General features: G+C 39.1%; 1 protein-coding gene across 9 annotated transcripts in view; it reads left to right on the top strand.

Moving 5' to 3' along the window:
* The window catches only part of map7d3 (MAP7 domain containing 3), a 32,094-nt gene that overhangs the window by 5,540 nt on the left and 7,619 nt on the right, over positions 1-18,935 (top strand). The window contains exons 2-11 of one of the 9 annotated variants that reach the window (XM_085432850.1): positions 6,134-6,235; positions 6,571-6,651; positions 7,055-7,218; positions 7,485-7,596; positions 8,039-8,122; positions 10,446-10,553; positions 11,296-11,397; positions 11,822-11,920; positions 13,675-13,800; positions 15,584-15,723. In XM_085432850.1, the coding sequence (XP_085288976.1) occupies positions 6,134-6,235; positions 6,571-6,651; positions 7,055-7,218; positions 7,485-7,596; positions 8,039-8,122; positions 10,446-10,553; positions 11,296-11,397; positions 11,822-11,920; positions 13,675-13,800; positions 15,584-15,723 (1,118 nt within the window). The remainder of the gene's footprint in view (positions 1-6,133; positions 6,236-6,570; positions 6,652-7,054; positions 7,219-7,484; positions 7,597-8,038; positions 8,123-10,445; positions 10,554-11,295; positions 11,398-11,821; positions 11,921-13,674; positions 13,801-15,583; positions 15,724-18,935) is intronic. The other 8 variants (XM_085432857.1, XM_085432877.1, XM_085432883.1 and 5 more) reach the window with 8 other exon arrangements.

Raw genomic sequence — 18,935 nt, forward strand, 5'->3', positions numbered from 1 at the left:
CTCCAAACAATTGAGGAAAACATCACTCTGAAAATATATAATCTATCAAACAGAGTTTGAACAAGCAGTCATCCACAGCTTTTATCTCTTGCATGTGCCGTTTGAGACAGCTCATCAGCATTCTTCTGGTTTTGGCCTGATAATGGTCATCCCAGAAAACACTGATACATTATCAACATTTGAACTCTCAAATTGCAAAGAGATTTGAAAGTTCAAAGAGTTACAACAAAGCATTTCAGATAGTGTAAAGAGGATTGTGTATAAAAAAAAAAAAAAAAAAAAAAAAAAAATATATATATATATATATATATATATATATACACACACATACATACATACTTTGCATTAAAGTAAGTGAATCTATGACTAAATGAGCTTGTAAACCCTGGCTCACAAGATTCGATATGTTTAAAATGCTACCCCGGTGACTGTTAGAAAAGTTTAAACTTACAAGAAGGACTCCAAAAATATTTTAATCAAGTTGTTTACATGTTTGTTGATTGCCATCAATACTCATGTATTACAATAATAAGAATGATGATAATAATAATGATAATAATGATGATAGTTATACTTTGACAATGAATGCTAAAGATGAGTCCAGTAGCTTACTTGGTTATGTAGGATTTATGTGCCATCCATTTAGATGGGTTCAGAAATATCATGCAAATATTTCTGTAACCCAATGCAGACTCGTCACGGGGCGACTGCTTTTACTGCCTCACATTCTGAGCGAGGAAAAAAAACATGCTCCGTCTCATGTCTTTAAGGTTTTGCTGAATCGTGGTGTAGCAGGGATGATGTATGTTAATGTGTGCAAATCTCCATAGTGATGGAGGGATGAGTGAGTGCCTCTGATTGGCTCTTTTCATTTCTATGAGCACACCTGGCTCTCTTGAGGTCTGTTGGGAAAACAGTGTCTCTTCTCGCAATCTCATGAAAGCACTTTAATCAACACATGAATGTGTCTGATAGCAGAGATTTGTCTCATTTTATTCCAAGATGCATCTCTTGCTTGGATGTATTTATATATATTTTGCTTATTCCTTAAAACTACAGTCACTACTACTGTGACTGTGGAAGCCAAAAACCCAGTAAAAATTTATTTTACAGGTGATTATGCTGCACACTAGTAGACTTCTTTTTTTTTTTTTTTTTTTTTTTTTTTTTTTTTAGCTTAACAGCTGCTGCCTCCTCAGTTTGCACTTTCTGTCATACTTCCCTCTTTGCAGACAGTACAGTTTCCTGAAATTACAATCTTGAAGTATGAAACCTACTACAGAATGACCAAGGTCAAACTTCATGCTTGGATTAGCAGCTAAATTGTTTACATTGTTTTATATAAATATAGCATTTCATCACCCGCTTTATAAACGTATCCTTATTCTGCTGCAGTTTGTTATATCACCACCATTTCATTAACTGTTAATAAAAACACTTTAAATTGCAAATTACAAATTTGATATGATTTGACACTGAGTCCTGAGTGAGTCTTCAGGCTTGGTTTGTTTCTCTTTGTTGTAGCTATGACTCATCTAATTTCTGAGTCAGTACGATCCTTGATACAGGCATAAGCATGAATGAGAAGCACTTCACCTGTCCTTGCTGTCTGTAACTTAATATCTATCTTATCTTGTGACGGTGTACCCCATTGTTTTTTTCTGATTTTTCACTCTAATAGGGAAAAATATGTTGATTGTAGAGTTATAGAGGTTTCATCAGTGTCCAGTCATCCATATTTTAGACACTAGTAACCAAACATATAATGTAAACTCCTATAACTTTAATAAAGATTTTCTATTACTGTATTCCTTGTAGAATTGTATGATTGCCAAGTATTTGTTGCCTAATGACAAAAAAATAGTGACTGATAAGTAATTTATGAATCCTCTGTCTATTTACGAGTAATCTGCTACGTGTTGTGTGACAGCAAAACTGTTTAAAGTGCAGTCAAATCTTTCGTCATTTATTGATTTCTCCAAATGGAATGAAGAGGAGAGTCTGAGTACAAAAGTGAAGTGACTTGTAAACATCCAGCTGTACACTTCGACCCTTCATAAACGTCTCTGACTGGAGAGCATTGAGGTTGCCGTTTGGATAATTGGTGCATGAATAGTTAACCTGACAGGTCTAATTTCCTTTGCTTCACTGGGGTAAACAATTTCTAGTAAGTCAACAGTTCTTACTGCTAAATTTGGCACTGTTGCATTGTGTAAGAAGGGTCCATTGTCTTCTCTGCCTTACAGAGTAAGGTAATACTTGTAGAGTTGATTTCTATACAAGGAGAACATGCTACACTCGGAAAACCATTCAGTGTCTATGGTGGGTGAGTGGTTTGCTCATAGCAACCTGGTGAAAAGCTTTGTTTTCTTAAATTCAATCTCTCTGGGGCTGCTTCTTTTAAAGCTGTCTATAGTATATGTTACCCTGGTGGCAAATAATGTGGGATTATGAGGGTTGTGAGAATTCAGTGAGCATAGACTGTTTGAGGTGCTGGTGCGTGGCCTGTCATGATGATGCTTTGCATAGCTCAAATACTGATTGGTTCAAAAGTTGTCTAAAACTGGAAAGAGAATAATAGCTGAGTTGATCACAAAGAGGAAGAAAAGCAAAAACACATCAAAGATAAAAAAGAACACATGGAAAGCACAGATAATGCATGCAGGGGACAGTTTTCATTCTTTTTTAACAACCAGTTTTACTTCAGTATCAGTACCGAATAGTTCATTGTATCTTATGACTTCTGTCTTCTCAGCAGCATAGGGTTAAACAACAGGGCCAACAACAGCACAAAGACAACTGAGAGTAGCCCACATTACCGGTTGTTCCAAGTATTTTGACAGTACGCCACATGATAGCTACAGCATGTAGACGTAGGTTTGCAAAGCTCTGTGTAGGACGGGCAGTGCATCTTGTAACAGCTGTTTACAAACATCCCAGTGATTCAGTCATGGAGGTTTTGAGTGTGAAGCAATCTGAGTAGCATTAAACTTGACAATGGGTTCCTTAACCCATGCATTCATCTGGGTAGCAGCCGGCAGTTAATAATTGAAAAATTGTGCTTTTAAATTACTATTTGTAATACATAGAAGACGGTAAAGACCAGCATCTTGCTTTATCCACCAACTAAATGAAAATAGATTTAGAATAAGGACACATGATTCATGTTAACATGGGAAAATAAATACTGGATTTGCTTGATGGTATCATTGTTTTTTTGTTTTTTTAATTCAAAGAAAAAGTACTATGCTTTTCGCATGAGCAGTCTAACAAGATCAAGAACATTTTTTCTTCAGTCACTTAGAATACCTTTGTGCGACAACAGTGTTGCTTCCTTAAACAATTATTGGCTCTATTTATCCTATTGCACCACTTGGACAATCATTTTTATAAGGTCCCAGTTTGTTAGTACTTAAGGAGCTCCTTTGCAACAAGAAATCTCCAGAGCTTTCCTAATATCTCCAGCATTTTAACTTTATTATGACATTAGTCATATGAGATAAATTGCTTGTGTTAAAACCTGGAGAGAGAGTCTTTTCTGGATCTTTTTTAAAAAGCATATGAAAAGTTGTTTTCATAATAGAAAATATATATTTTTAAGATTAACAATAGGATTGCTTAGTTGCAATGGAGACGGTGAGATGCTTTCACAGTCACAGGACTATCATTTTGCTCTTTGTCAGCATTTATATAATGCCAACAAGAAGGGAAGAAACTGGTAACTGATACCACAGCTCATAAAGCTTGATCATGTCCTTCATGTGCTTCCTTCCTGACTTTCTGTCCTTTAACCATACTTTTTTTTTATTTTTTATGAATAGTTTTGGCTGAAGAAAGGACTATTGACCCTGCGATAGTTTGATGGGAGAGCTGATCTTCTCTTGGAGTTAGACTTTTTATAGGACAGACTGCACGCACATCAACTGTTAAAGCAATGATTGTGTTTTTGGGTACATGTGGAAATTAGTCATCAGTTGGTTTTATGTTTTCTGGATATTTTTATACTTATGAAATTTTGTACACCTGTGGGCGCACATGCTGTATACCAGGAAGCTAACAAGGGCTTTATTCTACTTTATCATTGAAGCTTGTCACAGAAAGCACTGTATGAATAACTACACAGCTGACCACAAACATGGTTGAATAACTGGATTGTTGTATAGCTTCAGATCTATTAGATCTCTCCAGATTTACCATTCATATGGAAAGCAAACAAAACAGAACAAAAAACAACTTATTCAAATTGTTTTGGTTTGAACTAATGGTTTAAACAGACTGTACTTGCTGTGCTTTGGGCCTTAGTATTGCCCCCTTGTAAGGTGCTTGCATGCCATCAAGCTCAACTTTTAGATCAGTGTCTTGGCCAAGGACCCTTTGCTATCTAAAATAGACCTCCGAACAGACTAAGACAAAGCAACCAAAAACTGTTCTGTTATTTGAACATCTTTTGAGAGATAAGTGCCAAATCTTAGCCAAAACGTAACTGGTATTTAACAAACATTTGGATGTTTACCAGTGGAAGCCGTATTCCCTGCAAGGTACTGCTGACATGTCCAGAGTTTCCTGTTGCTGGATAAGTGATTAGGAATACAAGTGTGGGGGTTTTTTTTTGTTTGTTTGTTTTCTTTGTGTGTGTCGTGGAAACAAATACAATTTGTATAACATTAGTCTTTTGGTCCCTCATCACACTGTCTTTTAATTGATACTGGGCTGCCACAAACGATTATTTTGATAGTCGACTAGTCACCGATTATTTTTGCGATTAGTCGACTAATCAGATCATCATCCATTGGAGTAAAACGTACAGCTTATTGCACCGGCAGCATCTGGTCTTATATAACTATCATTAGCTTACAGCTTTAAGTGTTTAAGGTATGTGCTAACTAAACATAAAGACAAGATGATAGTTTATTACATTTTAATGAAATTTGCAGATTGTTTCGGTGAAGTTTAATAAACTCCTTGCTATCTAAAATATAACAGGACACCGGAGTATATTCTCGAGCATCTCACACTTCTGATAACCAGTTGTCTTCTTGACGTTTATTCAGCTGTGCAAAAACTATAACTTTAATCTCAGCCAAACCGATTTACTCAGGAACAAATAAAATACTAAAAAAAGCCAAATAATGACATTTTGAAGTTATCTAAGTGACTTATATATATATTTAACCTGAGTAGCGAAAGACGGCGGTGGGTTTGAAAACGATTTGCCGGGAGTCCGGTGTTCTCACGGCTCTAGTGACTTTGCCCCCAGCTAGCTATTGAGCTAGTGGGTAACAGACATCTCCGAAAACGTCGGCGCGCTTTTGAAAGTATGTGGTGTCTTGATAAACTGAGCAGATATTTGAGGTTTACACAGCTACATTCTCGCCTGAAAATATGTTAAAAGTTTATTTTGTGACCCAGAAAGAATAATAAGAGTAATATTAAAACTAACCAGCTGCCGCCATTGTTGGAAACTGAGCTGGGCTGCGCTATGAATTCTGGGACAGAGCTTCTTCTTCTTTGGGGTTTAACAGCAGCTGGCATCCTTGTACATGCAGTGCTGCCATCTTCTGTTTCAGTCTGTTATTACACTGTTAAATCCTACTACTTATTCCTGCGTCTTTTATGATCTTACAAAGCTTCAAACAACGCGTCAACTATTAAATCAGTCGTCGACGATTTTGATAGTCGATGTAATCGTGACTAGTCGACTAATCGTGGCAGCCCTAATTGATACAAATCAAATCATTTGAATTTCTGAATCTGGAGTTTTTATATCCATGATCCAAACTGGAATTGACAGATTAAAAGTGGCCACTCCCTTTTGTAAAAGGCCATCTTTAAAATGGTAGTGAACGATGCACTTATTCGGTCCAAATCTCACCACACCAGCATAATTCTCCCACAATTCTCAATGTGGAATCAGAGATGGTGGAAGTATAGCACGACATTGTGAGTCTACCTTTTATGCAGACATCAGATTGGTGCTGTTACTGTGTCTACTGTTGGCTTTAAAAGCGCAACAGTGTTGCATTGCTACCTCTTTCTGCCTTGCATACACTTTATGCAGAATAGGCAAAATAGTGGCACATTATTCCTGCCTTGAACAAGCTGTGTAAAAGGACTTGTTTGTTCTCTCATTCAGCTGCAGCTGCACAGGCACAAGCCGAGGAAAGGCGCAGCTTGGCGGGAAACAGCCCAGGACCTACAAATAACACACCAGCTAAACCTCAGGGGTGCAGGCCAGGTAAATGACACTACATCTTGACACAGAATCAAACTGGTTATTACAGATATTACCCTCTCGTGAGGTTATTGTCGTCCATAATCTGAAACATTAGATGCAACTCCCAATGCTTTTCTGCCATCCTCTCAGTGTGGCTTAATGCAGGTAAATCTTAGTCATCACCTTATTACCGTAACAGTTGACAAAGCTCATTAATGAGTCACATGCACACATCTGCCTGCCTGATACAAAGCCTTTGTTACGCTATGCTGCATTGTAATCCACCATCAAGTTATATGTGTAAGTATTCATGCACATGCTTTACCTATAAACCACATATGCACGTGTGCCTGCAGTACTTGACGGTGCCACACTTAGAACAGACGACAGACTGCGGGTGGCAAAAGAGAGACGTGAGGAGGCAGAGAGACAACAGGGTAAGAGGATAACCCCAGTTTTGGGATTAAGATATTTTAGCCAAAGAACTATAGTAAATACTCAAATAATCTGATATTGAGTTTATTAAATGAGCAATGGTTTTATTCATTTTAAACAAAAATACCTAACAATTGGATATAGCTGTTAGCTGCAACCCACCAATAGAAATCTTTCATTTACTTAGTTTGGTCTTACTAATATGTTAATTCAGTACAAATAATAATAATAATAATGGATTGGATTTATATAGCGCTTTTCAAGGCACCCAAAGCGCTTTACAATGCCACTATTCATTCACTCGCATTCACACACTGGTGGAGGCAAGCTACAAAAAACAAACAAACAAAAAAACAACAACATACTGACGAGTGATTTCTTTGTACTGCATGCTCATATTGCCAGCTTTACGAGAATCTCAGATCATGGAGCGGGAGCGCAAGGCCAAGCTGCAAGTGGAGCGTCAGATGGAAGAGCGTCAGAAAAAGGTTGAGGAACAGCGAAGGAAGGAGGAGCAGAAAAGATTGGCTGTGGAGCAGAAGAGGAAGCAGAAACAGGAAGAAGAAAAGGTAGCTTCAACACGGGTGGAAGCAGAGTAATGTGATCTACTCAGCAGCGCTCACTGCTGCTCAGCTGACATTTGTGACTAAAAGAATCTAATTTACATAAGAACACAGCTTACACTGTTTTTCTTCATATTTTTAAAGGACCATCACCGCGCAGTTGCCCATGAATTGTAATACAGTTATGAAAGCTACAGATCATCTTCTGTTTGTTTTGTTTTAGGCTCAAATGTTAGTCAGCTGCAAATGACTTGCATTTTTTCCCTCCTCAGGAGCACTATGAGGCAGTGATGAGGCGGACGTTGGAGCGTAGTCAGCAAGTCGAGCAGAGGCAGAAAAGATGGTCTTGGGGAGGACTGTCCACAGACTCAGATGGACGAACAGGTACTTTAGTTCGTCCTTGATAGTTCACAGTGTATTGTGTGCTACACCACAGCTGGGATGAAATTTGGCCTAAATCTGAAAGCTGTTCATTGCAGTTTTATTTATTTATTTTTTTTCCAGCAGCTAATGCAAACAACAGATAAAACCAGTTGAGTCGTAGGCAGTTAGTTTACCCACATCACAGCATTCTTGCTTGTTGTCTGATCAAAGCCCTCTCAGACAGCCTCTCAGCCCTCATTTTACCGTGTCCGCCAGAAAATCAAACCAGTCCGGTGTATGTGATGATAGTCTGGTGTTCAGATGATAATCTGAACAGTGGGTGTCAAGTGAAGGATGATGACTATCAGCCATTTCTAACCTTCATCTCTTTCACTTATTTGAAGGATATGTCATGATGTCATATGTTTTATCGCTCTTTCCTGAGAGCTGTCTTTTCCCACAGGAGATTCTGATGCCAGTGCCTCATCTCCAGTAACTATAGTTATCTCCTCTCCCTCACCAGAAAAGCCACCAAGGAGTCATCAAGGTTTTGTTTGTTAATATTTAATTCACTGGTGTAGCTTCACAGCATGGGTAGTCACTGGCTCTCCAAATGCACTGGCAATGCTTCCTCCCAACACCTTTGTTTCCACCAACCTCATGCAGTTTTTTGTTTGTTATTTTACTAATATTTTTTTCTTTAGAGCCTTTGAGCTATAGGTTTGGTTACTGGTCACTTTTTCCATTGTTGTTTTTGACATTGTAACTAATCAACAAATTTTTATATACCCAATACATTTTTTGCAAAGGCAGTCAACCTATCCTTAATGCTCTGAAGCTGCCTTAAGGACACAGCTTATAATCATAAGAACTAGAATATCTATATTTTTAAAAAAAACCCACAGGCCTGAAGTAGAGCTGGGCGATATGAGATTTTTTCATATCACGATATGTTTTTTTCATTTCAGGCGATAACGATATCTATCACGATATAAGCCAAATAACTATATTTGTAAGATTTAAATGTGCCGTTGCTCACAAGTAAAATGTGAAATAATCAGCAGCTTGTTTTTATTTAAATATTTATTTCCCATAATAAGTTCAACAGGGTAGATGTACTTAAGGAACATGAGACTTTTTCAGATAAATAAAGGCAAATATTGCAAACTACACAAAAGGCAGCCGCTAAAGCGTTTAAGTTTCAAAATAGAACAAACAAAACAGACTAAACTGTCAATTCCACTTAGAAACAAAGTATTAATTCTAAAAATAAATCTTAGTTTGTTTTACAGAAGAACAGACAAAACTGACTAACTTTTGTCAATATCAAATAAACTGAGAACTAAAAGGAAATTCTCAATCTCTCCTTGTTGTATAGCTTAGCTTTTCAAACAGTTTTAACAGTTACTTTAGTCTGACAAAAGCCGAATGACGAATTAGCGCTTCCAGTCAGAGACTGAGGCTACGTCCACACGTACACGGGTATTTTTGAAAACGGAGATTTTCTGTTTTCGTTTTAAAAAAAAATCCTGTACACACATAAAGGCAGAAATGAAGGAAAACGCTGTTATGAACATGCCAAAGCAGCAGGTGGCGCTAGATTCCTAACCGTGCAGAAATGTTGGCCAATCAGAAGTCTAGAAGCCTCGGTGGGAAAAAGTAAACAAAGCTGGGGCATAGAAGCAGAACCGAGTCGTATGTGTGGAGGGACAGTAACTGTGTGTATATGTAAGCATTTAAACACTGCAGAGTAGAATTAACAGAAACAGTATTGTAGAAATTCATTTCACCGAAACAATAACGTGGCGCACAGTGTGACGCATGCACCAGTTTATTGTATTTCCAGACTTGTTTTCGGCACAATTTACAGTGCACGCTACTCTGTTTTTTGTCAGACTTGAAATAGCCGAAATACCTTCACACTACGGAACTTCTATGGCTCTTCCGTTCGACAATCTCTCCGGCGTTGGAACCATCATCTGTTTTCTCTTCGGTCACGCTCGGTTGATTTTTCTAGTCGGCACACTCATTTCCTCCATTACGCGCTGGCTGCTTCCCAAACAAACACACGTGCGGCTTGGCACTTGTGCTGTACCTAACAAGTCACGCGACGTGACGCTGCGGCTGTGATTGGTTCGGCTCCGCGCTACTGAATTTGGATTGGCTGACCTTTTTTTTTTTTTTTTTTTTAAGAGGACAAGAGCGGCGAGGTCTATCGCGATAGCTTAATTTCTCTATCGAGTAAAAGTTATATCGCGATACATATCGTTATCGTTCTATCGCCCAGCTCTAGCCTGAAGTAAGGACATGAATGCAAATCGTTTTTAATATTTAAGGATTTTAAATGTAAAAGCCATTTTATTCCTGAATTCTGGCTGTAATTGCTCATTCCTATTGTTGTGCATTTCAAGATCACATGGGTGACTTTGCAATAATTTCTCTTTGAATGGTATTCCAAGAAAGCACTATTGTATCTGGCACAGACAATATGTTTATGCTCTGCTCTTGGAGGGATTCAACATAAACATTTTTTGTTTACTAACAGCAATGCCTGATTCTCAAATCACAGTGGCTGTGTTTTGATATTTATGCTTATGGCATGTACTGTTGTCGATTCGGTGTGTTGCTGAATGCCCATTTTGTTAGTAGCACGATAGCATGATCAATTAAGTTAATAGGAAAATTCATCCCCAAAGACAAATATAGTTTGTGTCCTTTTATTTCAGGTGTATTAACTTATAGCCCTTTGCCTGTTGGAGGTATTGAAATACAGCAGATCATTTTACTCCCTTTTGTAAACCTAAATTCCCTCCCTTTTGCCTCCGGTTTAAATCCCGCCTCCCTTGTCTGTCTTTCCTCCTCCCTCTTAGTGGACAAGCGCTCCACATCCACCACAAACCTGAAACAGCCGCCTGAGGCTGGCATGAGCAAACGCCTATCCTCCTCATCTGCCACCCTCCTCAAATCACCTGACAAACGTAAGTCTCCTCGCCTCCCTCCCTCCCCTCCTTCCTCCCTGCTTCCATCCTACCCAGTGCTGCAACTTAACCAACAAAAGTGTTTTGTTTTTGTGTGTGTGTGTGTGTGAGAATATTTATGAATGAGCTTTTTCAGGTATTGTACCATTTCTGAAATGGAACAAACTGAATGAACTCTGACCCCTCTCCTTTTTCATATCCAGGGTTTAACAGACTCACTGATGCAGAGAGGGATTGGTAAAACTGCTTTAATCTGTTTCTCATTCCTGATTCCAGATACTGCCCAGTTCTTCTGCATACATTCACTGCATCTCTTCGGATTCATTAATCAGTAAATAGTTTTAAGGGCTGCTGAGCACCAAACGATGATGTTCATGAATATTCTCTTGTATTATAGAGAGCTGTCACTCTTCTGTTACAATATACTCAATCCTGTTTTGATTCACATAGAATATAGTAGAAGTGTACAAAAAAAAAAATCATGAAACGGGTATTTGATTTCTACAGGAAACAATCAATGCAGATGGGTGAATCACATCTCTTCACAGCCTCTTCAGGCTGACAGTGTCATTTTTATTTTCCTTTTCAGCATAACTGGTTTCTCTTTACTTCTCAGCTTGTTTCATAATAAATTATGCCACCACTCTGAATACAATATATGAATTAATTCCAAAATGTTGTGTACCAGTTACAAGCTAGTCTCGTTATTTCACCTTTGGGTTATTTCATCATTGTCCCTCAGGTGTTAAGCCAAGGAGTTCATCTTGTAACCGGTTACCTAGCAATGCCAATGCTGATCAGGCCAGTAAGGAAGACGACAAAAAGCTTCAGGTGGAACAGACAGGTGCAAAAGATCCCCTCTTCATCTCGCATGATACTTTAATAACCAATATTGTGTTAAATACACAATTTGTCGAAATAATGCATTATTTATTAAATACTCAGCTGTGTCTTATGCATGACACGCACACTGAAGATTTGCTTATTGCTTGTTATTTTGTTGAAACACTTAAAGAGGCTAAAAGTAGTATTACAATAGTCAGCTCTGATTTAGGGAGAATGAGCTAGTGTGATCAGATGGAAAAGTTGAAGCTCGTCTTTGTATCAAGGCTTCATCTCTTAAACTGGGGCATCAGCTGCTGTCAGCCTTAACCCGGTGACTCACATAAAGCAAAACAAAGTGCACATGACTTGTAGACTTTCTTAAGGGTTTCCTTGTTGACTCCCCCAGTGCCTGCTTGGCTATAACTCCACTCTCATGTTCCCAGGCCGTTCTGTGAAGAAGAGAAGTTCCTCCCTTACGCGAGTAAGTCTGGGCAGAGCACAGACCCCTGCAAAGCCTGATAAGGGGACAACGGATGATCAAGGTGGCTAGCATGAACAATCAGCATGCAACACTCATGCATCTTTCTTTAAATAATAAGCATGTGGCTCTGATGCTACTTCATCATTCTGAATCCTCTTGTATTTTTAAATCCTTAACAACGCTGACTGCTGCTAAGAGCTTTTAGGGATAATAAATCTCATTTATCTCCTTTCAGACTTATGAAGTTCAAGGTTTTTTTTTTATGCTGGATCTTCTTGCTGCATATGGCCTTTTTTTCCATTCATGTTCTCATTTACCTAAATGCTCATTTACACCCATGTCAGATGCAGTTTTCTCTACACTGCCAGTTGTCTTTGATTTTCTGGGAATGTTATGCTTGTTCCATCAGTCCTTTAACCTTTTTGCTGTCTTGACCTAGCTGATGCTGCTCTACGTCACATTTCTCACTGGAAGTGAATCTTGTTTTAACCCCCTTTGTATTTTATTTTTTTATCTTTTCATTTTTTCAAGTGTTCACTAAGGAAGTGTCTGTTGTGTGCTCTGCTTGGACTAACACTGTGTATTGTTTTGTTGTCACAAAGTGTTGATTGTTTTCTCCCTCCGACATGACGTCATAGGTGGATTTAAGTCACTCGTGCTTCATTGCGGTGTGTGTCCGTGCCATCCCAACATAGCAGCCACAGAGCACACAAATGACCTAAGCAAATCACTGTACTCTGTGTGTTGCTATTAACAACCAGTGCTTTTATTTGTTCCGTAGCCAAACCAGTCTCTTTGTATGTATGAAACTAAAGAAAAACGCTCTTGTCCTCTATTCATGTATGTTCTGTGTGTTTAATCTGAGCAGTAGCACAACACATAAGCTGTCTTCCATACTGAATCAGCATTTTTGAGTTTAAATAGGTTTTTTTTTCATAATTCTACCCTTATTACAAAAATAACTACAGAAATTATGACCTGGATATAGAGTAGGAAACGGCAGGAAGTCATGTCGCCAGCCCCAACGGGCAGCCACTAAATGATTAACAAAAATCAGGTCTGTCAACAACACATGTCTCCTCAGGAAGGGGCTATAAAAGGAAGTGAGAATCTAGAATCTCCTTTTGAAGAGCTAACATTTAGGTACATGTAGCAGAAACAACCTATTATAAGCTCCAAATATTTCTCAGTTGCATTTTTTTTTTTTTTTTTTTAAAGTATCAGCAGCAGCCTTAATGGGGAATTTTCTTAGTGTCTTAGCTAGTGTGCTTTTAGAAGGGCTGTAGTCATCCTCTTTCTTTGCAGGAATAATTTGGACCGTTTTTTCTCTTTCCACAATAGAGAACATTGCACAGCATTAGATGTAGCACTGTAATAGACATGGTCACTGTTCTTTTGTTTATTCTTCTCTTCTTCTTACCCAGTATTATTCTTCTGATTGCTTTAAAGTCATTTCATAATTTGTTTTTCCCTTCAGCAAATCCTAAGGAACCATTACTTTGATGAGCTTTTCACTAATCACCTACCAGGCAAACTCTTTTATCAGTCTCAGTACTTTTCCACGGTCACCTTATGTACTGTCTTTTATTGAGTATCCTTCTTTAACTCTATATTTATGAAAGTATAAAGACAGTTTATAAGGAACCTATCTAAGACGAGAGCCATTACCTTTGGTTCTGTATGTTGATTCTCTTGTTAAATCACATGGTGAACTTTGTTTCTTTACTTTTATTCCCCATTCTCATCCACTCTTTCTATCTTGGCCTTTACATTCTCTTGCTTTTTTCCGGTGATCTGTTTTTTTCGGACGTGTAGCTCGCAGGCCACTGGCCACTACTGTGGATGGAGGGGTCCTTAGTCGCCTGCTCACACCCACCCAGGCCTCACTAGCTAGGAGCAAGAGCGCTGCCGCCCTGTCCGCTGAAGGAACAGATGCCCCAGGTAACCTCCGCTTAGGAGACCCTGAAAGAGAGGAAAGTTGGCCAGGGACAGACCTGGTTACCCTCTCGTTTCATCAGTAAAAAGTCAACCTAGGTATTCCCATTATCAGTTAACTAGATAATTTCATTCCACTGCCCAGATGCACTTTTGGACTTTTCAAAGTGATTGGTCGCTTCAGAGTTTTGACTGCAGTTGTAGTGATCAAATGTTAACGTGTGCACAGTAATTAATTATAATAAATAGCATGAGAAAGTGTATTTACATTCTAACAAATAAACTGACATACTCACACACACGTTTAGTTTACATGCATTTCCAAATCTGATACAATCAGTTGTTGTGTGCTGAGCTGGGCTGTGCAGGGCAGTCTTGGTCAGGAGCATTTCTCTGCCTCAGAGTAGCTTCAGGGTCCACACTAGGAGATTTACTCTAAGCTGCTTACCTATTGGTTCTTGTTACATCAAAGTAGGTCTGTTGTGCCTTTCCATGAGTTCTCATAGTGAGGCATAATATGTGTTGATATTGTGGATGCTTTAAAGCATCCTGTGTGGGTTTTTATGTCGCCCTCGATGACTGACATGCCTTAATGTGAATAAGTTTTTTGCTGTGGTGGTAATGATCAATTGCTCTATAGTGGTTGACAGCCTGCAATGATTAACATACAACCACAGTAATGAATACCTCTTTTTCCCTGGTTGACTGTGTGTTTTTATAGGTAGGAAGGGGAGTGTACTGTAAAGCACTTCAAAGCTGCAGCTGCATTTCTAGTGTTGGTTTTAGGCTGTGGCGTTTATTGAGTATTGAGTGGCCATTACAAACCTGTTAGAAGGTATAGATCCTCTGCTAAGTATAGCCCCAGTAGAAGCATGACTCATCCACATTAGCAGCAGCTCATTACAGGGTAGGTTTCATAGTCATTGCTGCGGCGCAGTATAAACTCTGAATGAATTTAGTGAACAGGCTGTGGCAGGGAGAGTTCTTTGGGTCTTGGGATTATGATGGTTAATCCCTCAATCTGACACAGCAAGCTAGTGCACAGCACCATTTCCTCTTCTAACTGCAGGCTAGACTAAACCTAATTGCTAAAGACAGTGTGTTAGAGCCTTTGCCATTACAGTGTTATAGTTATTTCTCAGTCCTGTCCTGAAACTTGAAAGGTCGGTCTCTCTCTGATTAGGAACAGTTACAGCATGACAAAAGAAAGACATATTACTCATTACTCATACTCTAGTTACTGTACTCGAACACAGCAAGCAGTGCTATTTACATTCACTATGTGTTTAACGTACTAATAAATCTGTGTGATTTTTGTGTGTGTGCAGTGTCAGTGTGTGTTCTACTTTGGTGGTGGTAGGTTTTACATAATGTGTGTTGTGCTGTGCTTATGGTGCCCGGTGTTTAGATTTGTTCATGTTGTATCCAGAAGCTGCAGGGTGTTTGGGTTTTTCGCCACATTGTTGCTCCCTGCTTGTTATGTGTCTCCAGTAATTTCCAGCCCGTCCGGAGTTTCAGAAATTAAGCTATTCCCTGCGTAATGAGCTATATCTAACAAGTGGCTTTGTTTTTTTTGTGCTCTCTCTCCTTACAAAAACCTTTCATTTCTTCCATCCATCATTCTCCCTTCCTCATTCCTTCTTTCCCCAACCTTACCTCTGTATTCCCCCTCTTTTCTTAATCATTCACTCCTTTTGCTTTTTGCTGCTTTGCTGCCCAATTTGGTCGCTTATCACTCCTCCCATTGGTTGTGCTCCCATGGTCCTGCGATGACTGTGTCCTTTACCAGAGTGTCACCTGTGTCCTCGCTCAGCCTCTGCCAGCCCATTGCACCCACCCCGTGGTCCAGTGCGCAGCCGCAGCAGCGACCGACAGAAGAGCAGCATGACCACATCTGTGTCAGCCGATGGAGCCCTGGACCCTTCGATGGTATGAACACCTTCGTTTTAATAACTGAACTTAGCTTTTAATCGTTGATCTCAATTTTAAAAATGTTCTCATGTCAGAAAACTGAAAAATAATGTTCGATTTGTTTAGTATCACTTTGGATTTGCTGATGGAGTAACCTGGATGTAGGGCTTTAGCTGGCATCTCCTAATCCATATCGAAATTTCCGAGTGATCATAGACACATTTAGGTTACGCATTTGGTTGTGACTATAAGAACGACAGAGTATGTTATTCTGCTCATAGAAGATGTGCTTGAAATAATTTAATGGAGTTTTGATTATATTACATAATTAAAAAAAACATGTGTAGCAAAGCTATGGTTTTATTTCTGTGGGAAAGTTGTTAAATTTTGTTTGGAAATCATGGACAGAAAAAGTTTCAGTAGCTTACTTTTTTTTAGTAGCATTGTAGCAAGAGGGAGCACAGCAAGTAGTGCTATCTACAGTGACTGTGTGTTTAGTGTACTAATAAATCTGTGTGATATTTGTGTGTGCAGTGTCAGTGTTTGTTCTACTGTGGTGGTGGTAGGTTTTATGTAGTCTGTGCTGTGCTTGGTGTTCATATTTATTCATGTTGTATCCAGAAGCTGCAGGGAGTTGACAGAAAATGAAAACTTTCCTACATTAAAATTTGTGCAACAAACAGAGTGGCATGGGAAATAAATTGCCCCCTTCCTGATGTATTAGTGAGTCGTCAATGCACATTTGGAGTATTTGTGATAGGTCGCACACTCTTGGGAAGGTGTAGAGGTTTCTTTATTTGTGGATAATGGCTCTTGCTGTGGTTCACCGGAGTCCCAAAGCCTTAGAAATGACTTTGCAACCCTTTCCAGACTGATAGTTGTCAATAACTTTCTTTCTCGGCTGTTTCTTTAGATCGCAGCACTGTGTGTTGCTTTTCGAAATTTATTAGCCCACTTTATTTTGTTAGACAGTTTCTATTTAAATGATTTCTTGGTTCAGCAGCTCTGACATTAAGCATGCCTGGGTGTAGTTAGAGAAAATAAACTCAGGTTTCCATAAATGTGATTAATTACAGTCATCTCATCATTTAAAGGAGGGTGGGTTACTTTTTCCACATAGAGCCAGTTAGGTTTGGATAACTAACCAGTGATCTCTGTCTAGTATTAGAATTTGTTTGATCTAAAACATTTAAGTAGAGCTGGGCGATATAAGATTTTTTCATATCACGATATGTTTTTTTCATTTCAGGCGATAACGATATCTATCACGATATAAGCCAAATAACTATATTTGTAAGATTTAAATGTGCCGTTGCTCACAAGTAAAATGTGAAATAATCAGCAGCTTGTTTTTATTTAAATATTTATTTCCCATAATAAGTTCAACAGGGTAGATGTACTTAAGGAACATGAGACTTTTTCAGATAAATAAAGGCAAATATTGCAAACTACACAAAAGGCAGCCGCTAAAGCGTTTAAGTTTCAAAATAGAACAAACGAAACAGACGACTAAATTGTCAATTCCACTTAGAAACAAAATATTAATTCTAAAAATAAATCTTAGTTTGTTTTACAGAAGAACAGACAAAACTGACTAACTTTTGTCAATATCAAATAAACTGAGAACTAAAAGGAAATTCTCAATCTCTCCTTGTTGTATAGCTGAGCTTTTCAAACAGTTTTAACAGTTACTTTAGTCTGACAAAAGCCGAATGACGAATTAGCGCTTCCAGTCAGAGACTGAGGCTACGTCCACACGTACACGGGTATTTTTGAAAACGGAGATTTTCCGTTTTCGTTTTAAAAAATAATCCCGTCCACACATAAAGGCAGAAATGAAGGAAAACGCTGCTATGAACATGCCAAAGCAGCAGGTGGCGCTAGATTCCTAACCGTGCCGAAATGTTGGCCAATCAGAAGTCTAGAAGCCTCGGTGGGAAAAAGTAAACAAAGCTGGGGCATAGAAGCAGAACAGAGTCGTGTGTGTGGAGGGACAGTAACTGTGTGTATATGTAAGCATTTAAACACTGCAGAGAGTAGAATTAACAGTAACAGTATTGTAGAAATCCATTTCACCGAAACAATAACGTGGCGCACAGTGTGACGTCAAAAAATGCGCACACCTTTGACACTGCGTTTTCTCAGTTTTTCTAGTCCACATGTAAATGCAAAAACGGAGTTTTCAAAAATATCCACCCTGGCCGGAGTTTTTAAAAATCTTCGTTTTCAGTGACCAAAAACGCCGTTTACGTGTGGACGAAAGGTGCAAACGCATAGAAAAATCTGCATTTTCAAAAATACCCGGGTACCTGTGGACGTAGCGCACGCACCAGTTTATTGTATTTCCAGACTTGCTTTCGGCACAATTTACTACAAAATTTACTACTACCACTCTGTTTTTTGTCAGACTTGAAATAGCCGAAATACCTTCACACTACGGAACTTCTATGGCTCTTCCGTTTGACAATCTCTCCGGCATTGGAACCATCATCTGTTTTCTCTTCGGTCACGCTCGGTTGATTTTTCTAGTCGGCACACTCATTTCCTCCATTACCCGGGCGGTACGGTGGCTGGCTGCTTCCCAAACAAATACACATGTGCGGCTTGGCACTTGTGCTGTACGTAACAAGTCACGTGACGTGACGCTGCGGCTGTGATTGGTTCGGCTCTGCGCTACTTAATTTGGATTGGCTGTTTTTTTGTTTTTGTTTTGTTTTTTTAAGAGGACAAGAGCGGCGAGGTCTATCGCGATAGGTTAATTTTTCTATCGAGAAAAAGTTATATCGCGATACATATCGTTATCGTTCTATCGCCCAGCTCTACATTTAAGTAAGACAAATATGCAAAAAATGCTTTTTCATGTCACTGTATATGCATATATCCTGCTACATTTGCCTGTCAAAGTACTTCTGCAGGATGCTAACCATAGGGAAATGTTACTCATGCAGCTGCTCTTTGGACTTTGCTGGTCACTCATTTAAACATGGGCAAAATTTCATACTGCTGATGCTTGAGGGTCTTATCTGTATGGTCTCACTTGTTGGTCTGCCGTGCCTGGTTCTTTCTCAACCTGGCTTTCTTCCGCCTTCGCTGTGGTTGTGAAGGGCTTCATTGTCATAGTATGAAACAAAGGGATTCACAGTGGCCCGATTATGGACAAATCAGGCCATGCAAAGCAGACCCCACCCAGACCGTGGGACCCAATGTCAGAAGCCTCTGACTTTTCTCAC

The sequence above is a fragment of the Copadichromis virginalis genome, linkage group LG2, assembly GCF_057382275.1.
Source record: "Copadichromis virginalis isolate Kocher_CV1m ecotype Utaka linkage group LG2, C_Virginalis_male_GT1.1, whole genome shotgun sequence".
Taxonomy (NCBI): domain Eukaryota; kingdom Metazoa; phylum Chordata; class Actinopteri; order Cichliformes; family Cichlidae; genus Copadichromis; species Copadichromis virginalis.